Genomic DNA, 18,484 nt, shown 5'->3' on the forward strand with positions numbered 1-18,484 from the left:
CCTCTTTCATCTCAGGGCACACACAGACTAATTCCTAAAATTCTGTGCTACACGAAAAAACATATTATGTTTTTTGCTGATCTGACAAAAAACACAGGTATAATTTGATTCATTCACACCAGGTGGCTGTTGTTGTGCTGGCTGTTGTCATGTTTCTTATTTGACAATCTAAGGGAAAAAAGAGGTCAGTGCCCTTGACTAAACCAGTCAGGTACCACACCAGTTGAAGTCACTGGTTTAGTAGACAGGTGAGTGGCAGAACAGATGGTAGAAGAAGGGCTGCTTCTCTCAGGCCTGCTGAGTGATTTCTAGCAGGTCCCCAGTCTCGCCTACTACCATGGCTCCTCCTACTCCCAGTAGGGCCTTGTCTAGCAGCTACGGAGACATATGAACAAGGTGTGAGCCAAGCATTCTGGACCCACACCATGTGAGAAGGAAACCCAGGGGGCTCCCTCTCCCTGGGGCCTTCTGAACCATGGACAGGAGCCATGGGGCTTGGCCCCCATCTGTGTGCAGAAAGAAAACAGATGGCCAGCCAGCTCCCTTAGAGCTCCCTGGGGACAGGCAACGTGTGGACACAGTTGATGGATGGCCCGGCAGGCAGGGTGGCCGCCAGAGCTGTCCCTGTGGGGCTAGAGTTGTCAGGGTACCCCGCCCGCCCAGGCGTACGGAGGAGGTAGGAAGACTCTTTTCTTGGCATGGGACTGGGATTAGAAACTGCTGCCAAAAAAAGGAGCAGGAGTAGGAGTGGGAGAGAGGAGATAGAGGCTGAGAGCTGCAGCCTCGGCTGCAGGTCTCCCACACCAGCCCCAGGGGCTATCTCAGGAGTCAGAGCGCTGGACTCCCTCTGCTCCCTCTGTGTGGCAGGGATCCCCACCACCTACCCAGGTGCAGCTTCCTTCAACCCTGTGATTCTGGTTGTCTCATCAGATAGTTCTAGAATGGGGCTTTCTACTGTGTCCCCTGCCAGATCCCCCAGGTGGGGGACGAAGTCCTCTGGGCACCAAATGGCTTGCCCCACAGGCTACAGCAAGCTGGTAATTCTGTGATACCAGCTGTAAGGGATCCACCTGGGCTTCCTGAGCTAATCCATCCACTTCCCCAGGGATGGCATAGCAGATAGGTGGGGAGGAGAGAGACAGGGAGATACGAGATGCCTGGTCTACAGAGAACAAAACTAACCAGCATCTGTGATGCCAGGCCCTGAGCCCCACAGAGGCCTGTGCTGTGGTTCTGCAAGGAGCTGGCAATAATCCCCTGGGGGACTCATTCTTTAAGAAGAAAATTCCACCTACTGAAGGCAATGTTAGCTTGAGAGAAAGTAGATAGACATGGCAACATGGTATGGTCTTTGGTTCTGAGATAAGACCACTCCCTCTAAGCTGTGTTTCCCCAAGTTCAGCCTAGCCTGGTGGCTGACACAGAGTAGGTGCTCAATGCGTTTCTGGAATAAATATGTCTGGGTCTTTCCCTGGATTCTACAACAGGCTCTCTCCCACTCACTACCCCTTCCTGATTAGCAAAGCTGCCTGACCCCACCAGCTCCAGGATAAAGCCAGGTCTGGAACCTAGTGCCCGTGCTTCCTGCCAGCGTCTCACCCTGCTGCTCCCAGGCCCGATATGCTGCTAGGCTGAGCCGCCATCTGAGCAACTACTTCCTGTCCCAGGGAGAAAGCTAGGACCGGGACTCTGCCTGTTTCCTTAGCATTTCCTCCTGTTTCAGACTTGGACACATCTGGTTGGTCACTTAGTGCTGAAAGGTCCTGGCCAGGCTGTGCACTGGTAAGGCTTTAGGGATCTTGTCAGTCCTAAAAGCCACAGCTGGGAGAGGGGAATGACCACAGGCCAACTTATCCTTCATGTGTTGTCTCCAGGCAGAACTTTCCAAACTGCTATGTAGCTACCCTATTAAAGGCCCCCCTGGGTTAGAGATCTTCATCCTATTAGAGACCATCTTTTCAGGAGTTAAACTGGGTTGGTCCTGGGTAAATAAACAGGTATCTGCTAAATCTGATGGACACAGTTAACCTAAATCTCTCCTGGGCCTATGTCACCACTTCTACTGCTGTTTTGTGTAACAGGATTACAGTCCGGGTCTTAAGGATAGTCAAGTCATACTGTCTCTGTAGGCTTCATGCGTGTGACGTTTCCAGGGCCATGCATCTTCTTCTTCCAGGAAAGATAGTAAAACTCTTGGAGTACAAGAGATCTTTATAAGTCAGGCCCAGTCACTCCCCTGCTTCAAACCCTACAATAGTCCCATTTCACTGGGGTAAGATCTAAACTCCTACCATGATTTACAAGGTTTTCACAATTCGGCCCCTGCTTATCTCTGCCACCTCACCAAGTCCTCACTCACTAAGGGGCAAGAGGAGGCCTGAGGTCATCTTCCCAGGAGCTACTATAGTAGCTGCACATCCAGATATTCCATGATAGCCCTGATTTGAAGTAATTTATCTTTTTTTCATTTCTAGTATCTAAATAACATAGATATTATAACATAGATCCTACATATCAGTCCAGATACCTGATATGCTTGTGGGGAGAAGGGCGGGCCCCACCTGAGGTCCGCCTTTCTCCTCACAAGCCAGGTAGGTGGTCCCTGAAGGTCAAGGACTGGCCCAGCTTCACCACTCACACACTCGCTAGGCTCTGGCTCCAGCTCTTGGGCGCCCCAATCCCCCATCTAAGTACAATCACAGGAGACACCAGCAATCCCGGTCCCTGCTCATCCCCAGGGAAACACTCACATCGGCTGGCTCCCTGCGGGGTCCCTCGCCGCTCCGCAGCCAGCTCCGGCTGAGCTCACTGAGCTCTGGGATGGGTTGCACCTTGAGCCGCACGCTGTCCCCGGACTGCCGGATCATCTCCACAATCTCGTCCCTGGACTTGCTCTCCACGTTGTGCCCATTAATCTCCACCAGACGATCACCTGGCACCAGCCCCAGGGCCAGGTCCTTGGTGCCTGCACCAGGCTCAGCAAAGTGAACAACCCTCCGACAGACCTGGCCCTCGGGGCCCCGATCTAGCACAGTTGTGCGCCGCAGGGAGAAGCCAAAGTCTCCGGTGGGCCGTCGCTGCAGCTCCAGCTCCCGGAGGGCAGGGGGTGGTGGGGGCACCACAGGGGGCAAGCGCAGGTCAGCTGGAAACCTTTTAGTCACCAGTTCAGGCACTCGGGACCGGGGCCCCAGGCGAGGGAGGCCTGGGCCAGGATGCTGCACCAGCTGTCCTTCTAGAGTCCTCACCTCCACCTGTGGGGATGGGGCAGCAGAGTGCTCTGAGGGGGTGGAGGTCTCAGAGGCACTCTCATCCCGGCTCCTCTGGGAGAAGGAGAAGCGCTTGACAATCATCTGTGAGTTCTGCTTGGCCAGGGAGCCGAACTTGGCCGCCCGCTGCAGCACAGAGCCACGGAAGCTACCTTCCTCACCTTTAAGGTCATCACTGGAGCTAGCTGTGCTGAGGTGGCCCGAGTCCAGGATGACGCTGCCCCTGTTGCTGTCAGAGTCGATGTCAGTCAGGTGCAGGTCGGAGCCGCTGGCCACCTTGATGGGGATGGGGTTGGAGATTTCCAGGCGCATCTTAGATTCACGCTTGGAGGAGCGGTTCAGGTTGAAAAAGCCACGTCTCAGGCTCATCTCCTCCAGGCTCCTGAGCTCTGCTGCTGACATCCGCTCCTTCTTTTCCTTTTTCTCCTTCTTCTCCTTCCGCCCGCCATCTTTGTCCTTGTCTTTCTTCATTAGGTTAAACATGGTGGGGGTGCTGTTTTAAGGGGTGGTACCCCCACAGGATTATGGGCGCGTAGCACAGGGCCTCTGTGTTCCACTTCCACCTTGCTGCTGCAGACAGAAACAGAGAGAAAGAGAACGGTTATTGGAGCAGAGGCTCTTCCCATATCTCCAGACCAGCCACAGCCAGCTGCTGAGCATGGCTACCCCTCACAGAGTGCTAGCTATGCACCAGTTCTCTGCTCTATACAAAACTGTCCCAGTTAAGCCTCATTTCGCTGCTATGGGAAGGTCTATTATTACGCCCATCTCACAAATAAGGAAACTTGAGGTTTAGATAAGGTCGGAAAAGCCCAAACTCCAACGTCTCTCATTTCCTGTGATCCCTGATAGACCTAGGCTTAGGTGTGTGCCTGGAGGGGGCATCCAGGAGATCTTACTTTCTGGCAAGAGGATGCCATCAAGCCAACTTGGGACCTGACTTCAAACACAAGGGAGGAGAAAAAGGGACTCGGGGCATCATCATCTCCCCACAGACGATGTCCCTTAAGGCAACCGAATCACGTGCTATTGAGCTCTTTCCTAAGCCTGTTATCCCTAGCACAGCAGCCTTAGCCACTGCCTGACCGAGGACCTCGAAGAACCAACACTTATTTAATGAGTACCACTTAGGCATAATGCCAGGCTCTCTCCACACACTACCTCATTTGAACTTCACAGCATCCCTCCCTGCAAGGTAGGTATCATTATCTCTACAAATGAGAAAATTAAGTATAAGTTAGTTGTCATATAGCGAATAAGTGGCCATATCAGAAAACAATGGCAAATATTGTTTTTCTTTTGAGGCCCTGGGCGCCCAAATTGAGGCAGGGAGGGAAGCAGAGGGGAAGTTCCAGACTCAACAGAGGGCAGACAGCTGTGCGGTGGGGGCAGAGGCGGGATCTGCTGGATAAACAGGATCCTGAAAAACTCACATCCTTTTCCCCAGACCAACACCTAAATATAGCTTCAGGAAGAAAGTTGTGGCAGCGTGAGAGAAGGCCTCAGCGCCCCGGCACGTGTGCCTGTGGCGCCAACCTCTTCCCACCGTGATGCACACCTGCCTGGGGACAGGCCTGAGAAAAGCCTGATGGGGGTGGGGTTGAGAGAGCCTTTCTTGTTCTAACCAGCAGGGAAAAAGAAACAGAAGTAGGCCATACCCGCTAATTAGAAATTAAATGTAATTTTTTTCTCTGTCCACAAAGGCCTTCCCCCTGAATTCCACACACAGGAACTACAGGCTTACTCCTTCCATGTTGCGAGGTCTTGGAGAGGCCTTTCTTCTGTGTACCCCACCCCCTCAGCCAAGTGGGGCCCCCAGGCTCCCCTTTCTACTTGAGAGAGACCCTCAACCCAGGTACAATGCCTAGGAAAGCATCAAGGCCAGCAATTCCCAAGGGCCCCAGTGCACTGGTTAATTATTCCCCCCTTGCCCAGCACCCTCACCCAAGTGGTTCCCAAGAGATAAATGTACCCTTTATAGAGCAGCGCTACCCAAAAGAAATATAATTCAAGTCATATATTAATTTTAAGCTTTTTAGCAGCCACATTTAAAAAGGTAAAAAAAAAAACCAACAGGTGGAATTAACTCCAATGACATCATTTATTTAATGTAAATGTATCCAAAATATTGACATCTTGATATGTGATCTATATAAAAATACTGAGGTATCTTATATTCTCTTTTCCATACGAAGTCTTGGAAATCCAGCACATATTTTACACTTAGAGCACATCTCAGCTCAGACTAACCGCTGAGGTACCCAGTAGCCCCATGTGGCTTGTTGCTGTAGGACTGGGCAGTACAATTCTCCCGAAATCTTTAGTTGTGGGGCACATCCAAAGGGGTGGGAAATCCGGTCTAGTCCCCAGCTCCCTGTGGGCCTGGCAGGTACCCCTTTCCTCCTCTCATTTCAGTCTCTACCTAGTAAAACCAAGTTCCCTCTGAACTTTTTGGTTCTAAATGCTCCATGCCCAGTAACTGGGAGTAGGAAGACGAGAAATGCAGAGCTCAAGAGGAAGAAAGCCAGGGGCAACCTTGGCCAGCTGAGTCTGGACTAATTTGGGGTGGGGAGCACCTGACACCAGGTGTCTCCTCTTTTTAAAAAATTTTTTTAAAAAATTTATCTTTAGAGGGGAAGGGAAGGAGAGAGGGAGAGAAACATCAGTGTATGTTTGCCGCTTGTGTGTCCCCCACCGGGAACTGACCCGAAACCCGGGCATGTGCCCCGACCAGGAACCAAACCGCAATCCCCTGGTTTGCAGGCCCGCACTCAATCCACTGAACTACACCAGCCAGGCTAGGTGTCTTCTCTTTAGGGCTCTGCTTTGGCATAGGGCATCTGCCTCTCATTCTGAACCATTGACGGGGGGTGTGGCACAAGCCTACACATCCCAGGACACAAGATCTTCAGTTGATTACTGCCCACTACCCCTCACCCACCACTATTCAACACTGTCTTAAAAAATGTTTTTTGATACGTTTATTGATTTTAGAGAGAGGAAAAAGGAGAAAGAGAGAAAAATATCAATGTGAGAGAGAAACATCAACTGATTGTCTTCCGTAAGTGCTGGGACCAGGCATCGAGCCCCCAGCCTTTTCACGTCCAGGATGACACTCCAATCAACTAAGCCACACCAGCCTGGGCTACTTGTATTGTCTTAAAGGGCTGGTTTGGAAGATGGCCCCAGGGAGTACTGTGGGGAAATAAAGAAAGAAACCCACCTCAGGGACTTGCAGGAAACAAACAAGTCTCTTGGCCTCAGCGCAACCCCAGAGAGTCCAAATGCCTTCAGTGCGGCTGCACCAAGGCATCTTTCTGTCTCCAGTTCTCACTCAGCAACCCCTTCCCAATTCTGGCTCTTTGCTGGGGCCTAGATATTTGAGCAGTTATCAACAGAAAAGAGGCCCAGAATTCTAGAATCTTTGGGCTGAAGAGGTCCATGGAAAGTAATTTCATATAAATCCCTGTCTTGGCCAAAGCTTGCTCCCACTGTCATGTGACAGGCAGGAACGACAGTCAGAGCAGCAGCAGCGCAGGGCACAGTGCTAGCCCGAAATGCTATGAGAGCTGGTATCTAGGCCTGGATCTGCCGACAAATTGGCAGGGGACCTTGAGCCTGTCACTTTGCTCAAGGTTGGACTAGATGATCTAGGTCTCTTCTAGCTCTAAAATTCCAAATATCTAAGTCTCTTGTGGACACAGGTTAGTTATTAACTTTCTGCCAAAGTCACCCCTCTATCCCAGCCCCGAGGCCTTCAGAGTCTGAGTCCATTGCCGCCCTTCTCTCATCACTCCCGGTGCCACTGTTGTCTGCACAGCTCACAAGGCACCCCTTCCCCACTGCCATTCCTACAATTGCCAGGCCTGGCTGTGGCCGGGTTCTCTCCTGTGCCCCACGTCTGGACCTACCTGCGACCTCCTGCTTCAGAGTCGGAGCTGCAATGCAGCTACAGTTAAACGGCTGCTCCTGTGCTCCTCAGCACCTGATCTGCTAGAGATCTGGGCTCTGTCACCTTTTTGTAGAGCCCAGACTTTCCAGCATCTCCCGTCCTCCTGTCCAAAGTCTCCAGCAGCAATGACATTGCCACCTTCCCGCTCTCCCTTCCAGACTGAAATTTCTACCTGCCTCCCCTTCGTCTCTTATTCTGTTCAGTGAAGGAAACCTTATAGTTTGTCTGACCTTCTCTTCTACCTTTCTCCCTCCACTCTACTCCAGAAGGCCTTCCTAATTTTTTTTTAAAGAAGTATTTTTCTTTTCTTTTTTTTAAAATTTAATTTAATTTAATTTTTTTAAAGATTTTATTTATTTATTTACCTTTAGAGGGGAAGGGGAGAGGGAGAGAAACATCAATGTATGGTTGCCTTTTGTGCATCCCTTGCTGGGATTTGGGATTTGGCCTGCAGGGAACCGGCCTGCAACCCAGGCATGTGCCTGGACTGGGAATTGAGTCAGCGACCCTCAGGCCCACGTTCAATACACTGAGCCACACCAGCCAGGGCAGGCCTTTCCAATTTCAAGTGAAGAGACAGTATGCATGTAAGTTAGGGTATATATGTAAAGTAGGGTATGTACCTAAATCATTTTGACCTCTATCTTCACAATCAAAGCCAAGTACAATCGACTCAGTCAATTCAACTGCTTTGTTACTTTAAGACAGAAAGCATTTTGAGGGCAAGAATCATTCAACTCCAATATGCATCTATCAGTTCACCAACAGGAGAAACAATTTGCATATTCATATAACGGAATACTACTCAACAATAAAAAGGGAGCAAATACTAATACACGTAAGAGAAGTGAATCGCAAAAACATTGTCAAGTGACAGTAAAAGAAGCCTTTGCCAAGAGTACATACTGGTATGATATTATTTATATGAAATTCTAGTATAGGCAAAACTAACCTAAGGTGGAAAAAATCAAAACAGTGGTTACCTCTGGGAAGTGGGAGTAGGGGTTGGCCAAGAAAGGGCATGAGGAAACTTGTCGGGGTGACACTCATGCTACGTATCTTTTATTTATTTGCTTATTTATCTTTAGAGGGGACAGGAAGGAGAGAAATATCAATGTATGGTTGCCTCTCGTGAGTCCCCTGCTGGGAACTGGCCTGCAACCCAGGCATGTGCCCTGACTGGGAACCGAACTGCGATCGTGTGGCTCACAGGCCCGTGCTCAATCCACTGAGCTACACCAGCCAGGGCACATGCTCCGTATCTTGATAGGAGTTGGGATTGACAGGTGTACGTATTCGTCAGCAGTCATCAAATAGTGCACATGGGTCTGTGCATTCCATTGTGTGAAATATTCACTCAAAAGAAAAAAATTGTAAATAAATATTGAACTCCAGATAAAATGTATGCTTAAGTATTTGGGGAAGAGTATACTGATGCCTACAAATTACTTTGAGATGCATCAAAAATGTAAGATAAGCCATGAATGGATCAAGGGATAAATATGTGATAAAGCAGGACAGTAAAGTATTAATTGTAGAATCTAGAAGATGGGGGCTGTTCTTTGTAAAATTATTTAATTTTTCTAAATGTTTGCAGAGCTTTGTGATAAAATATTAAGGAAAACTATGTATCAAGCACCTATTGAATGCAATGGATATAAGATAAATAAAACTAATGAAAGAGCTTAGGTTTCAGATGTCAGGTAACAAACCTGGGACCAAATTCAAGTTAACAGCTCCGTAACCTTGGGCAAGTCTCTTAAGGCCTCTATGCCTCCATTTCCCCCATTTCTAAAATGGAGATAATAACAGTGCCTACCACATAAGGCATGGGCATTAAGGGAAACGTGTGTAGAGGCCTTTTATATAATACCTAGCCCAGAGTAAGCCCTCAAGAATGGTACCCAGCAGAAGCAGGACACACTCGCCATATAAATGGGATGGTATCGGGGATGGTAAGCACACACATGACTGTCAGCACAGGTGTAACTAAAATTAGCATATACATAAAAATCTCAACGCTGGAAAGGACCTTTGTATATAGAGAGGAAAGCTCAAAGAAGTGACGGCAATCCAGTGAGCATACGGCCACCCGGACCACGCTGGCTCACGTCCAGAGGCCCCATGTAGGGACTCCCAGGGACAAGGACAGGCGATGCAGAGATGCAGAAGTAGGAATTGCAACAGGCACACATGGGTCCTCCACCTCAGTGATACGCAGACACGTGAGATAAAAGAGGTACAACATTGTTCACATGGCAGTTCAGTAAAAAACTACCAAGATTAGTAATAACAATCAATTAGAAGATGGGAAGCAGGGCATTTCGTAGGCGCTGGTGGGAGTGTAACTGGTATACGGCAGGCAAGTTGGTGGCACCTATGAAAACACTCAAATGTGCATATCCTCTTTTTTTCAAGATTTTATTCATATTTTTAGAGGGGAAGGAAAGGAGAGAGGAAGAGAAACATCAATGTATGGTTGCCTCTCGCACATCCCCAGCTGGAAACTGGCCTGCAACCCAGGCATGTGCCCTGACTGGGAATTGAACTGCAATTGTCTGCTTCGCAGGCCCACGCTCAATCCACTGAGACACACCAGCCAGGGCCAAATGTGCATATTCTCTGATGGGGCGATTCCTCTTATAGGACATCTATAGATATATTCCCATAATAAACACAGCTAACCTTTAGAGCATTGTTTGTAATAGCAAAATTCTTCGCTATAAGTGACCATGACTAGGTTAATAGCTAAATTATAGAACTGGGTAGTTACTAAAAAGAATGAGATAGATTTGTGTATGCTGACCTAGAAAGATTTTAGACTATATTACTAAGTGAAAAAAGCAAGTCGTCAGATAGTATGTAATTTTTACTAAATTTTTAAAAACTATGTATATGTGTGAAAATATATAAAGTATATTATATATAATATTTGCACATGCATAGAAAAAGTATGTGCTCTGTGGAAGAGAGGGATTTTAGAAGGGTCAAAGCAGACTTGTGTGCTATCTGTATTGTTTTAATTCTTTACAATAAGAACATTTAGCCTTAGCTGGTGTAGTTGAGTGCCGACCAGCAAACTAAAGGGTAACTGGTTCAATTCCCAGTCAGAGCACATGCCTAGGTAGTGGGCCAGGTCCCCTGTATGGGGTGCAGGAGAGGCACATCCCTACATTAATGTTTCTCTTTCTCCCTCCCTTCCCCTCTCTCTAAAAATAAATAAATTCTTAAAAAAAAAGAACATTTAGCTGGTAGGTGCGTGTGTGTGTATTTAAGCCTACAGCTTTAGATAGCAGGATTATATATAGTTTTTCTTCTACTTTGTGCATGTTCTTTATTTTCTACAGAATTTTTTTAATGTTTATATAAAATTATATTTATGTAACATAATATCTTAAGCTATAAATATACATAAAAATATATAACAAGCTTTAGAAAAGTAATCTAGAAAGATCCATTGTAAACATTTATCAGTGGCTTTTTTGTCTGTGGGATAATGGTAAAAAAGGCTAACACTTTCTACCTAGGGCACTCCCTGCAGATTAAACCTTTTTTCAGCATATAACTTTAGTGATTGTAAGTATTTTTTAAAAATAAAGAAAGAAAAAAGACAGGTTTGACAATGTGGTAAGCGATCCATTTAGCATTAAAGCTGTAAACAGGGTTTGCAACAGTAAGTTCAAGATTGCCCTCTCATGCATTGAAACAATTTCAGTGACTTGGGGGACTTGGTTAAAATAGATCTCACTGTTGTCTTGTGGCTTTAAGTGGGGACAGATTTAAATGGGTCACCCTGCAGCTGGCAAAGTAGAAACCCCAGGAAATGGAAACTATAACGTTAGAATCCCAAGACTTGGTTGCTGTGGGTGGATACTTAAAAGGGTCAATCCCCCACCCCACCCCAGACCACACTCATAAATAAATACAAAGGAAATGCTTTCCCAAGAGAGCCGGCCTCTTTCGCTTGGCCTCTGACCTCCCTGAGTGGCCATTTCCTACAGCCCCAAGGCCTTTATCTCGGCGCTGGCCCACCGAGGACTGCAAAAGGGCCCCGTGTGGCTCGCAGAGCACCTGGCCCGGCCCGGAGGCCTCACCCTGAACCTCACAGGGTGACGCCTGTCCCTGCGGCCGCCGCCGAGCTTCTCCTGGCGGGTTCTGCTGAGCTCCGCAGAGCCCCGTGACTCACCGCCAGGTCACACGGAGCTTACTGGCTCCAGGTGTGCTCCCTCACTCGGACTGCACGCTTCTCACATGACATCAGCCGCCTGCCTGCCCGCCGGCCTGCCGGCTCCCTACTCCCTTCCCTGCCTGCCCCGGAGCAGGGATCCGACAGCCTCCTGCCCTTCCAGACAGCGGGGCCCTGCGCAGCCTCAACCCGGCTCCTGTCTCCTCTGGAACGCAGATCCCACAGGACCCGGGAGAAACGCGAGCTGGAGAGGTGCCAGCAGCCAGGCCAGGTCCCCTGCTGCTCTTCCAGGTGCAACTCCTCCGTCTCATGGGGAACCTGCTGAATCCTGCTGGGAGCTCGGTGAACTCAGTTAACACTACCATCCCCACCCCACCTTTTTGTGACCTTGAGCAAGTTCCGTCCCCTCTATAGGCCTCAGCTATTTCAACTATAAAATGCCCATGGGCCTGAGAGTTCAGAGTTGGCCCCAAGTCCCTGACTTTGCTGGAGAGATATTCTGCTCAACCACAAACTACAGGTTCTAATCTTGATCTGCCTCTGACTTGCTGTGTAACCTTGAGCCCTCGCCCAACATCTCTGAATATCAGAGTATAATAAAAATAATCCCTAGCAAGAGAGATAAAAGTACCTGGCAGAGAGGAAGGGCCCTGGGCCCTGTAAAATCAACAATCCACAATTTAATCTGCTGCCTGGCTCTAAGCAATTTGAAATGTCAAAGGAATGTGGATAATTTATGAGCCACAATTCCCATCTCCAGAGCAAGGGCAGGAAAGTAAGGGAAAAGGGGCTTTCCAGGTCTCCTACCCATCCTCCAATCTAGCGCCTACCACTGCCCTACCCTACCTTCTAATTCAGTCCACCCCAGAAAGTGGTGATGGGGGCTGAGGTGCAGTTAACAGTGCTTTAACAGATCTTAAAGCACTCCGAGGACTGACCCAGAGCAAAACTTAAAAGCTCCATCAAACCCCCAACCCACGTCCTGTGGGAATCTGTTAATCATAGCACAGAGTGGACCGGGTTCTCTTATCCCCTCAAACCTTTAAGCAACCTCAGCTTTACCCACCATGCCCAGGAGAGGCCTGGGACAAGGAATGGGGCCCAAAGCCGACAGGACGCTGCTCACAAGGATGCTCTGGTTCCTGTCTGTGGTATCCACGCCAGGTGAGGTAGATCTGGCTGGGGACAGACCTTTGGTCTGAAGGAGCAAGAACAGCGCTACTGCCCAGGAGACCTGTGACACAGCAAGTCAGCGTCAAGCCTCCCTTGGTTCCAACAATCCCTGCTCCACCTGAGGAGGGTGGATTCTCCCTTTCACACAAGCACCAGCTCTGCCCCACCCAGTCCGCCTCCAGGTACCTGCCTCTGAGGGACCCCAGAGTTTTCGGGTCCAACTTCTGAAGACTCATGCACCCTGCAGTGAGCAGTTTCAAGCTGGACCAGTGAAGAAAGCTCCAGGCAACATGCTGGCTGCCCAGGCTGCCCAGGAGTGAGGCTGAGGGGACGGGGCAGGAATCAGGAAGGACACAATCAGTGAGGGCAGCTGAGGAGAGCCTGGGGCATGGGAGGAAGCCCTCAGGCACACGCCCGGGCACCTGAGCCAGACGGGGAATGAGTAAACAAACCAGATGCTCAGAGCTGCCAGGCACCAGGTCATCAAATGTTCAAAGTTCAAAGCTCCCACAGGAAGTGACCACCAGCATTCTATCCCTCCCACGCCCACCTACAACCCTTCTCAGTCCCCGAAACCCCTAACACAATAGCTTTCCCTACTGTCTTCCTGGAATTGAGGCCCCAACTCCAATGTCCCCAACCCCAAATGGCCAAGCACACCTCCACCCAAGGCTATATATAACCAGTCGTGTCCAGCAATCAGGAGGATGTTTCCTGGAAAGACCTCATCACAAAAAGGCAGAAGGGAAGCTGAGGAGGTGGCAGGCCACTGACAAAGAGCAGTGAGGTCTGTCAGGAAGCCAGAGACCTCTGGAGAGCAACTTTCAGTATCCCCACATAGAAAATAGTCCCTGAACCAAAAGGGTGGGGAACGGTTAGGCAAGGCCGGGCCCATTGCCATGACACCAGGATACCAACTAGTTCCCCCAAAGGGGTCCAGACCTGACAAGCCCATAGAAAGTCATCATGAACCTGTCTGGAGTCAATGTCTTGCTAAGGTGATCTAGCTTTTAACTGCCTGGACACGTTCCCTCCCTTCCAGCATGGCCCAATGCATACACGCTTCGCACTTTGGGGGAGTTACAAGGCCTCCGCAACCACAGACATGCCAGGCACTCAAAAGATAAAATGAATCCATGCAAATGGGCCCAAGTCATTGGCAAGGTGTAGGGGAGATAGAATCTAGTTCCATAATTTTGGGGGACCATCTGAGGGCAGGGAGGCCCTTTGCAGGACAGCTCCTCCTGGGAAGCATCAGTCTAGGCCTCCTTACGAAAACACAAACCATGAGGACACTGCCAAACACATGCCAAACCAGGCAAAAGGAGTACCCGCTAAAAAACTGGATGCCTCCCCGCCCCCCCTAGCTCATTCTGGCTGGCAGCCTTTCCAACTAATCAGCAGGACACATGTGCCTTGCTACAGGGTGACACCCCCAAGCCCACAACAAAGCCCCAATGTGGGGTGCATCCCTGTAGGCCTTATCTCAGCCAGGAACATGATCCACTCCTCACTAGGCTTGGTACCAAGCAGCAACCCCCCAACATGGGGTTGCGGATGGGGGACAGCTAAACTTACCACCTCCCCTTCCCATTGTTGAAACAACTGGCATGACAGGTTAGCAGGGCGGGGCGTCAGGGCAGTCTCTCCCAGAGGCCTGGGGCAGGCTGTCCAACCTTCCCACACACACCCCAAACCTTTACAGGAAAGGTGAGGTGAGCAGCCAGTCACAGGGGACAGCCTGCACTCCCTAATCTCCAAAGCCTACCATTCACCCACCCACCCCCATCTTCTGTCCCTAGGGGAGGGGGCCTGGGGAAGCGGGGTCTCCATTGTTTAGCCAGCTGTCTAGCAGCTGCTCCTTTGAGAGCAGCCCGCTGTCGGCCTGGCAGCGAAAGGGTGAAGGCCGCTGGGAGGGATAAAGGGCTATGTGGAGGTGCTCGCCTTCCCGGCTGCCCTCCAGAGCCTCGGTGGGTCGGTCTGTCTGGGGGACCTGGGCCTGGCCCCGAGCAGCTCTCTGCCACTGAGGCTGCAGCTTCTATCCCGCAGTTTAGGGCCACCTGGGCTCCCTCGAGCCCCAAATCCCCCCAAACTGAAGACCTCCCTGCCCTGCCCTGCCTCCTCGTGTCCCCCGCTGGCGAAAGGGGCCGGAGCTCGCCCTCCCCGCCCCTCTCGGTGGCCCCCACTCTCGGGAGCCGAGCTCCGCGGCGCGGCCACAAACCAGAGACCGAAGACCGGAGCCGGGAGTCCGGGCCGCTGCTTCCAAGGGACAGTGGGGGGAGCAGGAGCCGGCGGGCCCCGCCGCCCGCCCGCGTTCCCGTCCCGAGCCCGCCCCTCCGCCCCGCCGGGCCCACCAGGCAGCTGCCCACGTCTCCCCGCGCTCACCGGCCGCCGGAGCCCGCCCGGCAGGCAGCAGAAGCGGAGACGCGACATCCAGCGGCCCCGGCCCGGTCCGGGCTCGAGAGCAGCGCGGCGCAGCGCAGCACCGCCCCCCGCGGTCGCGCAAGCCGAGCCGAAAGGGAGCTCCCTGCTGGCGACTCTGGGGATAAATGCCTGGCCTTCCGGGCAGCGCCTGGGCGCGCCTCCAGAGCTGGCCATGCGAGCCCCCGGCACTGCCCTGGGAGACCGCTGTTTGTGTCTGAGAGGTCCTGCCTGAGGTCCTGTTTGCACTGGGCACTAGAGGCTGCTGGACATCCACAGGACATGCACTAGGGTCATACTGAATGACCCCGTGTAGAACAGGTTCTATACAAGACGGGCACTGGACTCTGCCGGCTGTGTCCAAGAGGGTGCTGCCCACAGTAATGCTGTCCAGAGGGAGCAACTGAATCTTGCTGGCCGCATGTTCCCAGGGTGGCTCTGCGGGGGCAGATGTAGGGTGCTGCTGGATGGTGCCAGATGGCTCGGTCTAAAGCGGGCACTGCCTGCCTTGTGCAAAGTGGGACTGGAGCAATGCACTCTCTACCGTGTGCAGAGGCTGCTGGTGGCTTGGTCTAAGAGAGCCCTGCTTCAGGGGGTTTCCTAAGGGGTGTACCAGGGCCTAGGGAACACAGCCATAGTGGCACTCATCACCAGTGGAGGTCAACAATGCCAAGATTAACCCCTTTCAGACGCTTTTTAAAAAGTTTATTTGTAGAGAGAGGGGAAGGGAGGAAGACAGGGAGAGAAACATGGATGTGTGGTTGCCTCTCACACACCCCCAACAGGAGACTTGGCCTGCAACCCAGGCCTGCACTCCTACTTGGAATCTAACTGGTGACCCCTTGGCTTGCAGGCTGGCACTCAATCCACTGAGCCACACCAGCCAGGGCCAGAAGCTTTTTAGAACAAGATTTGCTCCCTGGGTCTCTCATGTTCTGTAACTATCAAGTGAGCTGATCTACCCAGTGAGAAAGAATTTTAGACTTCCTGGGAAAGGCCAGAAGTATTTACAGACCAGGCCTCCAATATAGGTGTCTTGGGTTTGGAGGGGTGGGGGAGACAAAGTTCAGGAAAAAGGGTGTAGCAGACAAGCGTAGTTAGTTGCCTCCATAGACAACCCAACCAGGAACTTCTCCAGGCAGGGGTGGCCCTACCTGACAGACCCAGGAGAGTTGGAGGGAGGGGCTCAGGAGCAAAGAGATGAGTAAGAGTTGGGTGATTCTGAGGAATAGACCACACCCAGGATGTGCATTGTGGATAAAGGAATGGCATGCAGCCAAACTCAATTCAATAAGTATTTACTGAGAGCCTGCTAAGAGTGAGGGATACAGAGAAATAAGACATGGAGCCTCTGTCTAGGGAGCTCACACGGGGGTTGGGAGATAGGGGTGGAATGAAAGCTACTTTGAGGACAAGACATTTGAGTGGAGCCTTGCAGGCTAGGTAGGACAGTGACTATCCCTACTAGCTGTGTTACCCTGGGTGATTTATAGAACCTCTCTGTGCCTCGGTTCCTTTAATTGAAAAATGGGGTTAATAACAGTGCCTGCCTGAAAGGTTATTTTGAAAATTAAATGAGTGTCGTCTTTTCAACAAATGGTGCTAAAAAAACTGGACACCCACAGGCAAAAATATGAATCTAGACCCAGACCTTACACCCTTACACCCATTAAAATGGATCACAGGCCCCGAATGGTGTGGTTCAGTGGTGGAGTGCCAGCCTGCAAACCAAAGGGTTGTTGGTTCGATTCCCAGTCAGGGTACATGCCTGGGTTACAGGCCAGGTCCCCAGTGAGTGGCGTGTGAGAGGCAACTACACACTGATGTTTCTCTCCCTCTCTTTCTCCCTCCCTTCCCCTCTCTCTAAGAATAAATAAATAAATAATAAATAAAATCTTTTAAAAACCCCGTCTTTAAAAAAAGTGGATCATAGACCTAAATGCAAAGCATAAAACTAAAATTGCTAGAAGAAAACACGGGAAGAGATCTAAGTGACCTTAGGCATGGCAATGATATTTTTACCTACAATACCAAAGGCATGACTCATGAAAGAAAGAATTGATAATGAGGCCTTCATTAAAATTAAAAACTTCTCTGCTAAAGATAATGTCAAGAGAATGAGAAGACAAGCCACAGACTGGCAGAAAATATTTGTAAAAGATACATCTGATAAAGGACTCTTATCTAAAATATTCAAATAACTCTTAAAACTCAACAATAAGAAAACAATCTGATTTAAAAATGAGCCAAAGACCCGAACAGACACTTCACCAAAGAAGCTATGCAGATGGCAAATAGAGGGGATTGCAAATTAAAGCAATAACGAGACACCACTACACACCAGTGAGAATGGCCAAAAGCCAGAACACTGACCACACTAGATGCTGGCGGGAACGTGGACCCACGGGGACTCTCCTTCGTCGTTCGTGGGCACGAAAAATGGTACAGCCACTTAGAAGGCAGTGCAGCATGTTTTTACAAAACTAAATATACTCTCATCGTATGGTTTAGCAATTGCATTCCTGTTAGATACCCAAATAAGTTGAAAACATATCCACACAAAAACCCGCACATGGATATTTATAACAGCTTTATTCATAATTGCTAAAACTTATAAGCAACCAAGATATCCTTCAGTAGCTGAATGGATAAACTGTGGTGCATCCAGACCAAGGAATCTTAGCACTAAAAAGAAATAAGTTATCAAGCCATGAAAAGACATGGAGGAACCTCAAAGACATATTACTAAGTGAGAGAAATCCATTTGGAAAGGCTACATCATTCCAACTCTATGACGTTCTGGAAAAGGCAAAACTATGGAGACAAAACGATCAGTGGTTGTCAGGGGTTGGGGGAAGGGAGGATGAATAGGCACAGAAGATTTTAAGGGCAGCGGGGCTCCTCTCTATGATATTACAATGATGGGTACGTGCCATTATACGTTTGCCCAAACCCACAGAATATACAATACCAAGGGTGAACCCTGCAGCCTTTGAGTGTATGGGAGCTCTGTGCTTTCCGCTCAATTTTACTATGAACCTATAATTGCTTTAAAAGTAGCTTATTAATTTTTAAAAATTTAACGAGCTAATATATAAAAGGAACAGTGCCCAGCACATAATAGGCATTCCATAACTGTTAGCTTTATTATCGCATCTTTCCCAACCCACAGCTATGGAAACTGAAGCACAGACAGGTTCATAACTCAGATACGACCTGTGAGTGGCCCAGTCAGGATGTCCCCAAGGCTTTAAACCCATGTTCTTCTCCCTACATCACGGCAGGGAATCAGTAGGCATATTAACCTGTTTTATTTACGTGTGCCCACACCTAGGGTGCTCGTGGGGCAGTGCACCTCTAGCCAGGAGCCAGTTTCAGAGACCAAGTAAGAATGAAACGCTGGGGCAAAACCCACAATGGCTCTAGCTCATAATCACTTGCTATTTTGTCTTTTACTTCCCAAAGGTCAGAATAATCCCTGCCCCG

General features: G+C 49.9%; 1 protein-coding gene across 15 annotated transcripts in view; it reads right to left on the reverse strand.

The window, feature by feature from the left end:
- The window catches only part of MYO18A (myosin XVIIIA), a 94,666-nt gene extending 79,590 nt beyond the window's left edge, over nucleotides 1-15,076 (reverse strand). For 6 of the 15 annotated variants that reach the window (XM_037070137.1, XM_037070136.1, XM_037070135.1 and 3 more), the window contains exons 1-2: nucleotides 14,963-15,070; nucleotides 2,751-3,836 (exon numbers count right to left, since the gene is read on the reverse strand). In XM_037070137.1, the coding sequence (XP_036926032.1) occupies nucleotides 2,751-3,749 (999 nt within the window). In that variant the 5' untranslated portion in view covers nucleotides 3,750-3,836; nucleotides 14,963-15,070. Of the gene's footprint in view, nucleotides 1-2,750; nucleotides 3,837-12,763; nucleotides 12,877-14,962 lie in introns of those variants that run through there. The other 9 variants (XM_037070126.1, XM_037070124.1, XM_037070122.1 and 6 more) reach the window with 4 other exon arrangements.
- Between the last annotated feature and the right edge of the window lie 3,408 nt (nucleotides 15,077-18,484).

The sequence above is a fragment of the Sturnira hondurensis genome, unplaced genomic scaffold (genome assembly GCF_014824575.4).
Source record: "Sturnira hondurensis isolate 20B ecotype Veracruz unplaced genomic scaffold, ASM1482457v3 Scaffold0018728, whole genome shotgun sequence".
Lineage (NCBI taxonomy): Eukaryota > Metazoa > Chordata > Mammalia > Chiroptera > Phyllostomidae > Sturnira > Sturnira hondurensis.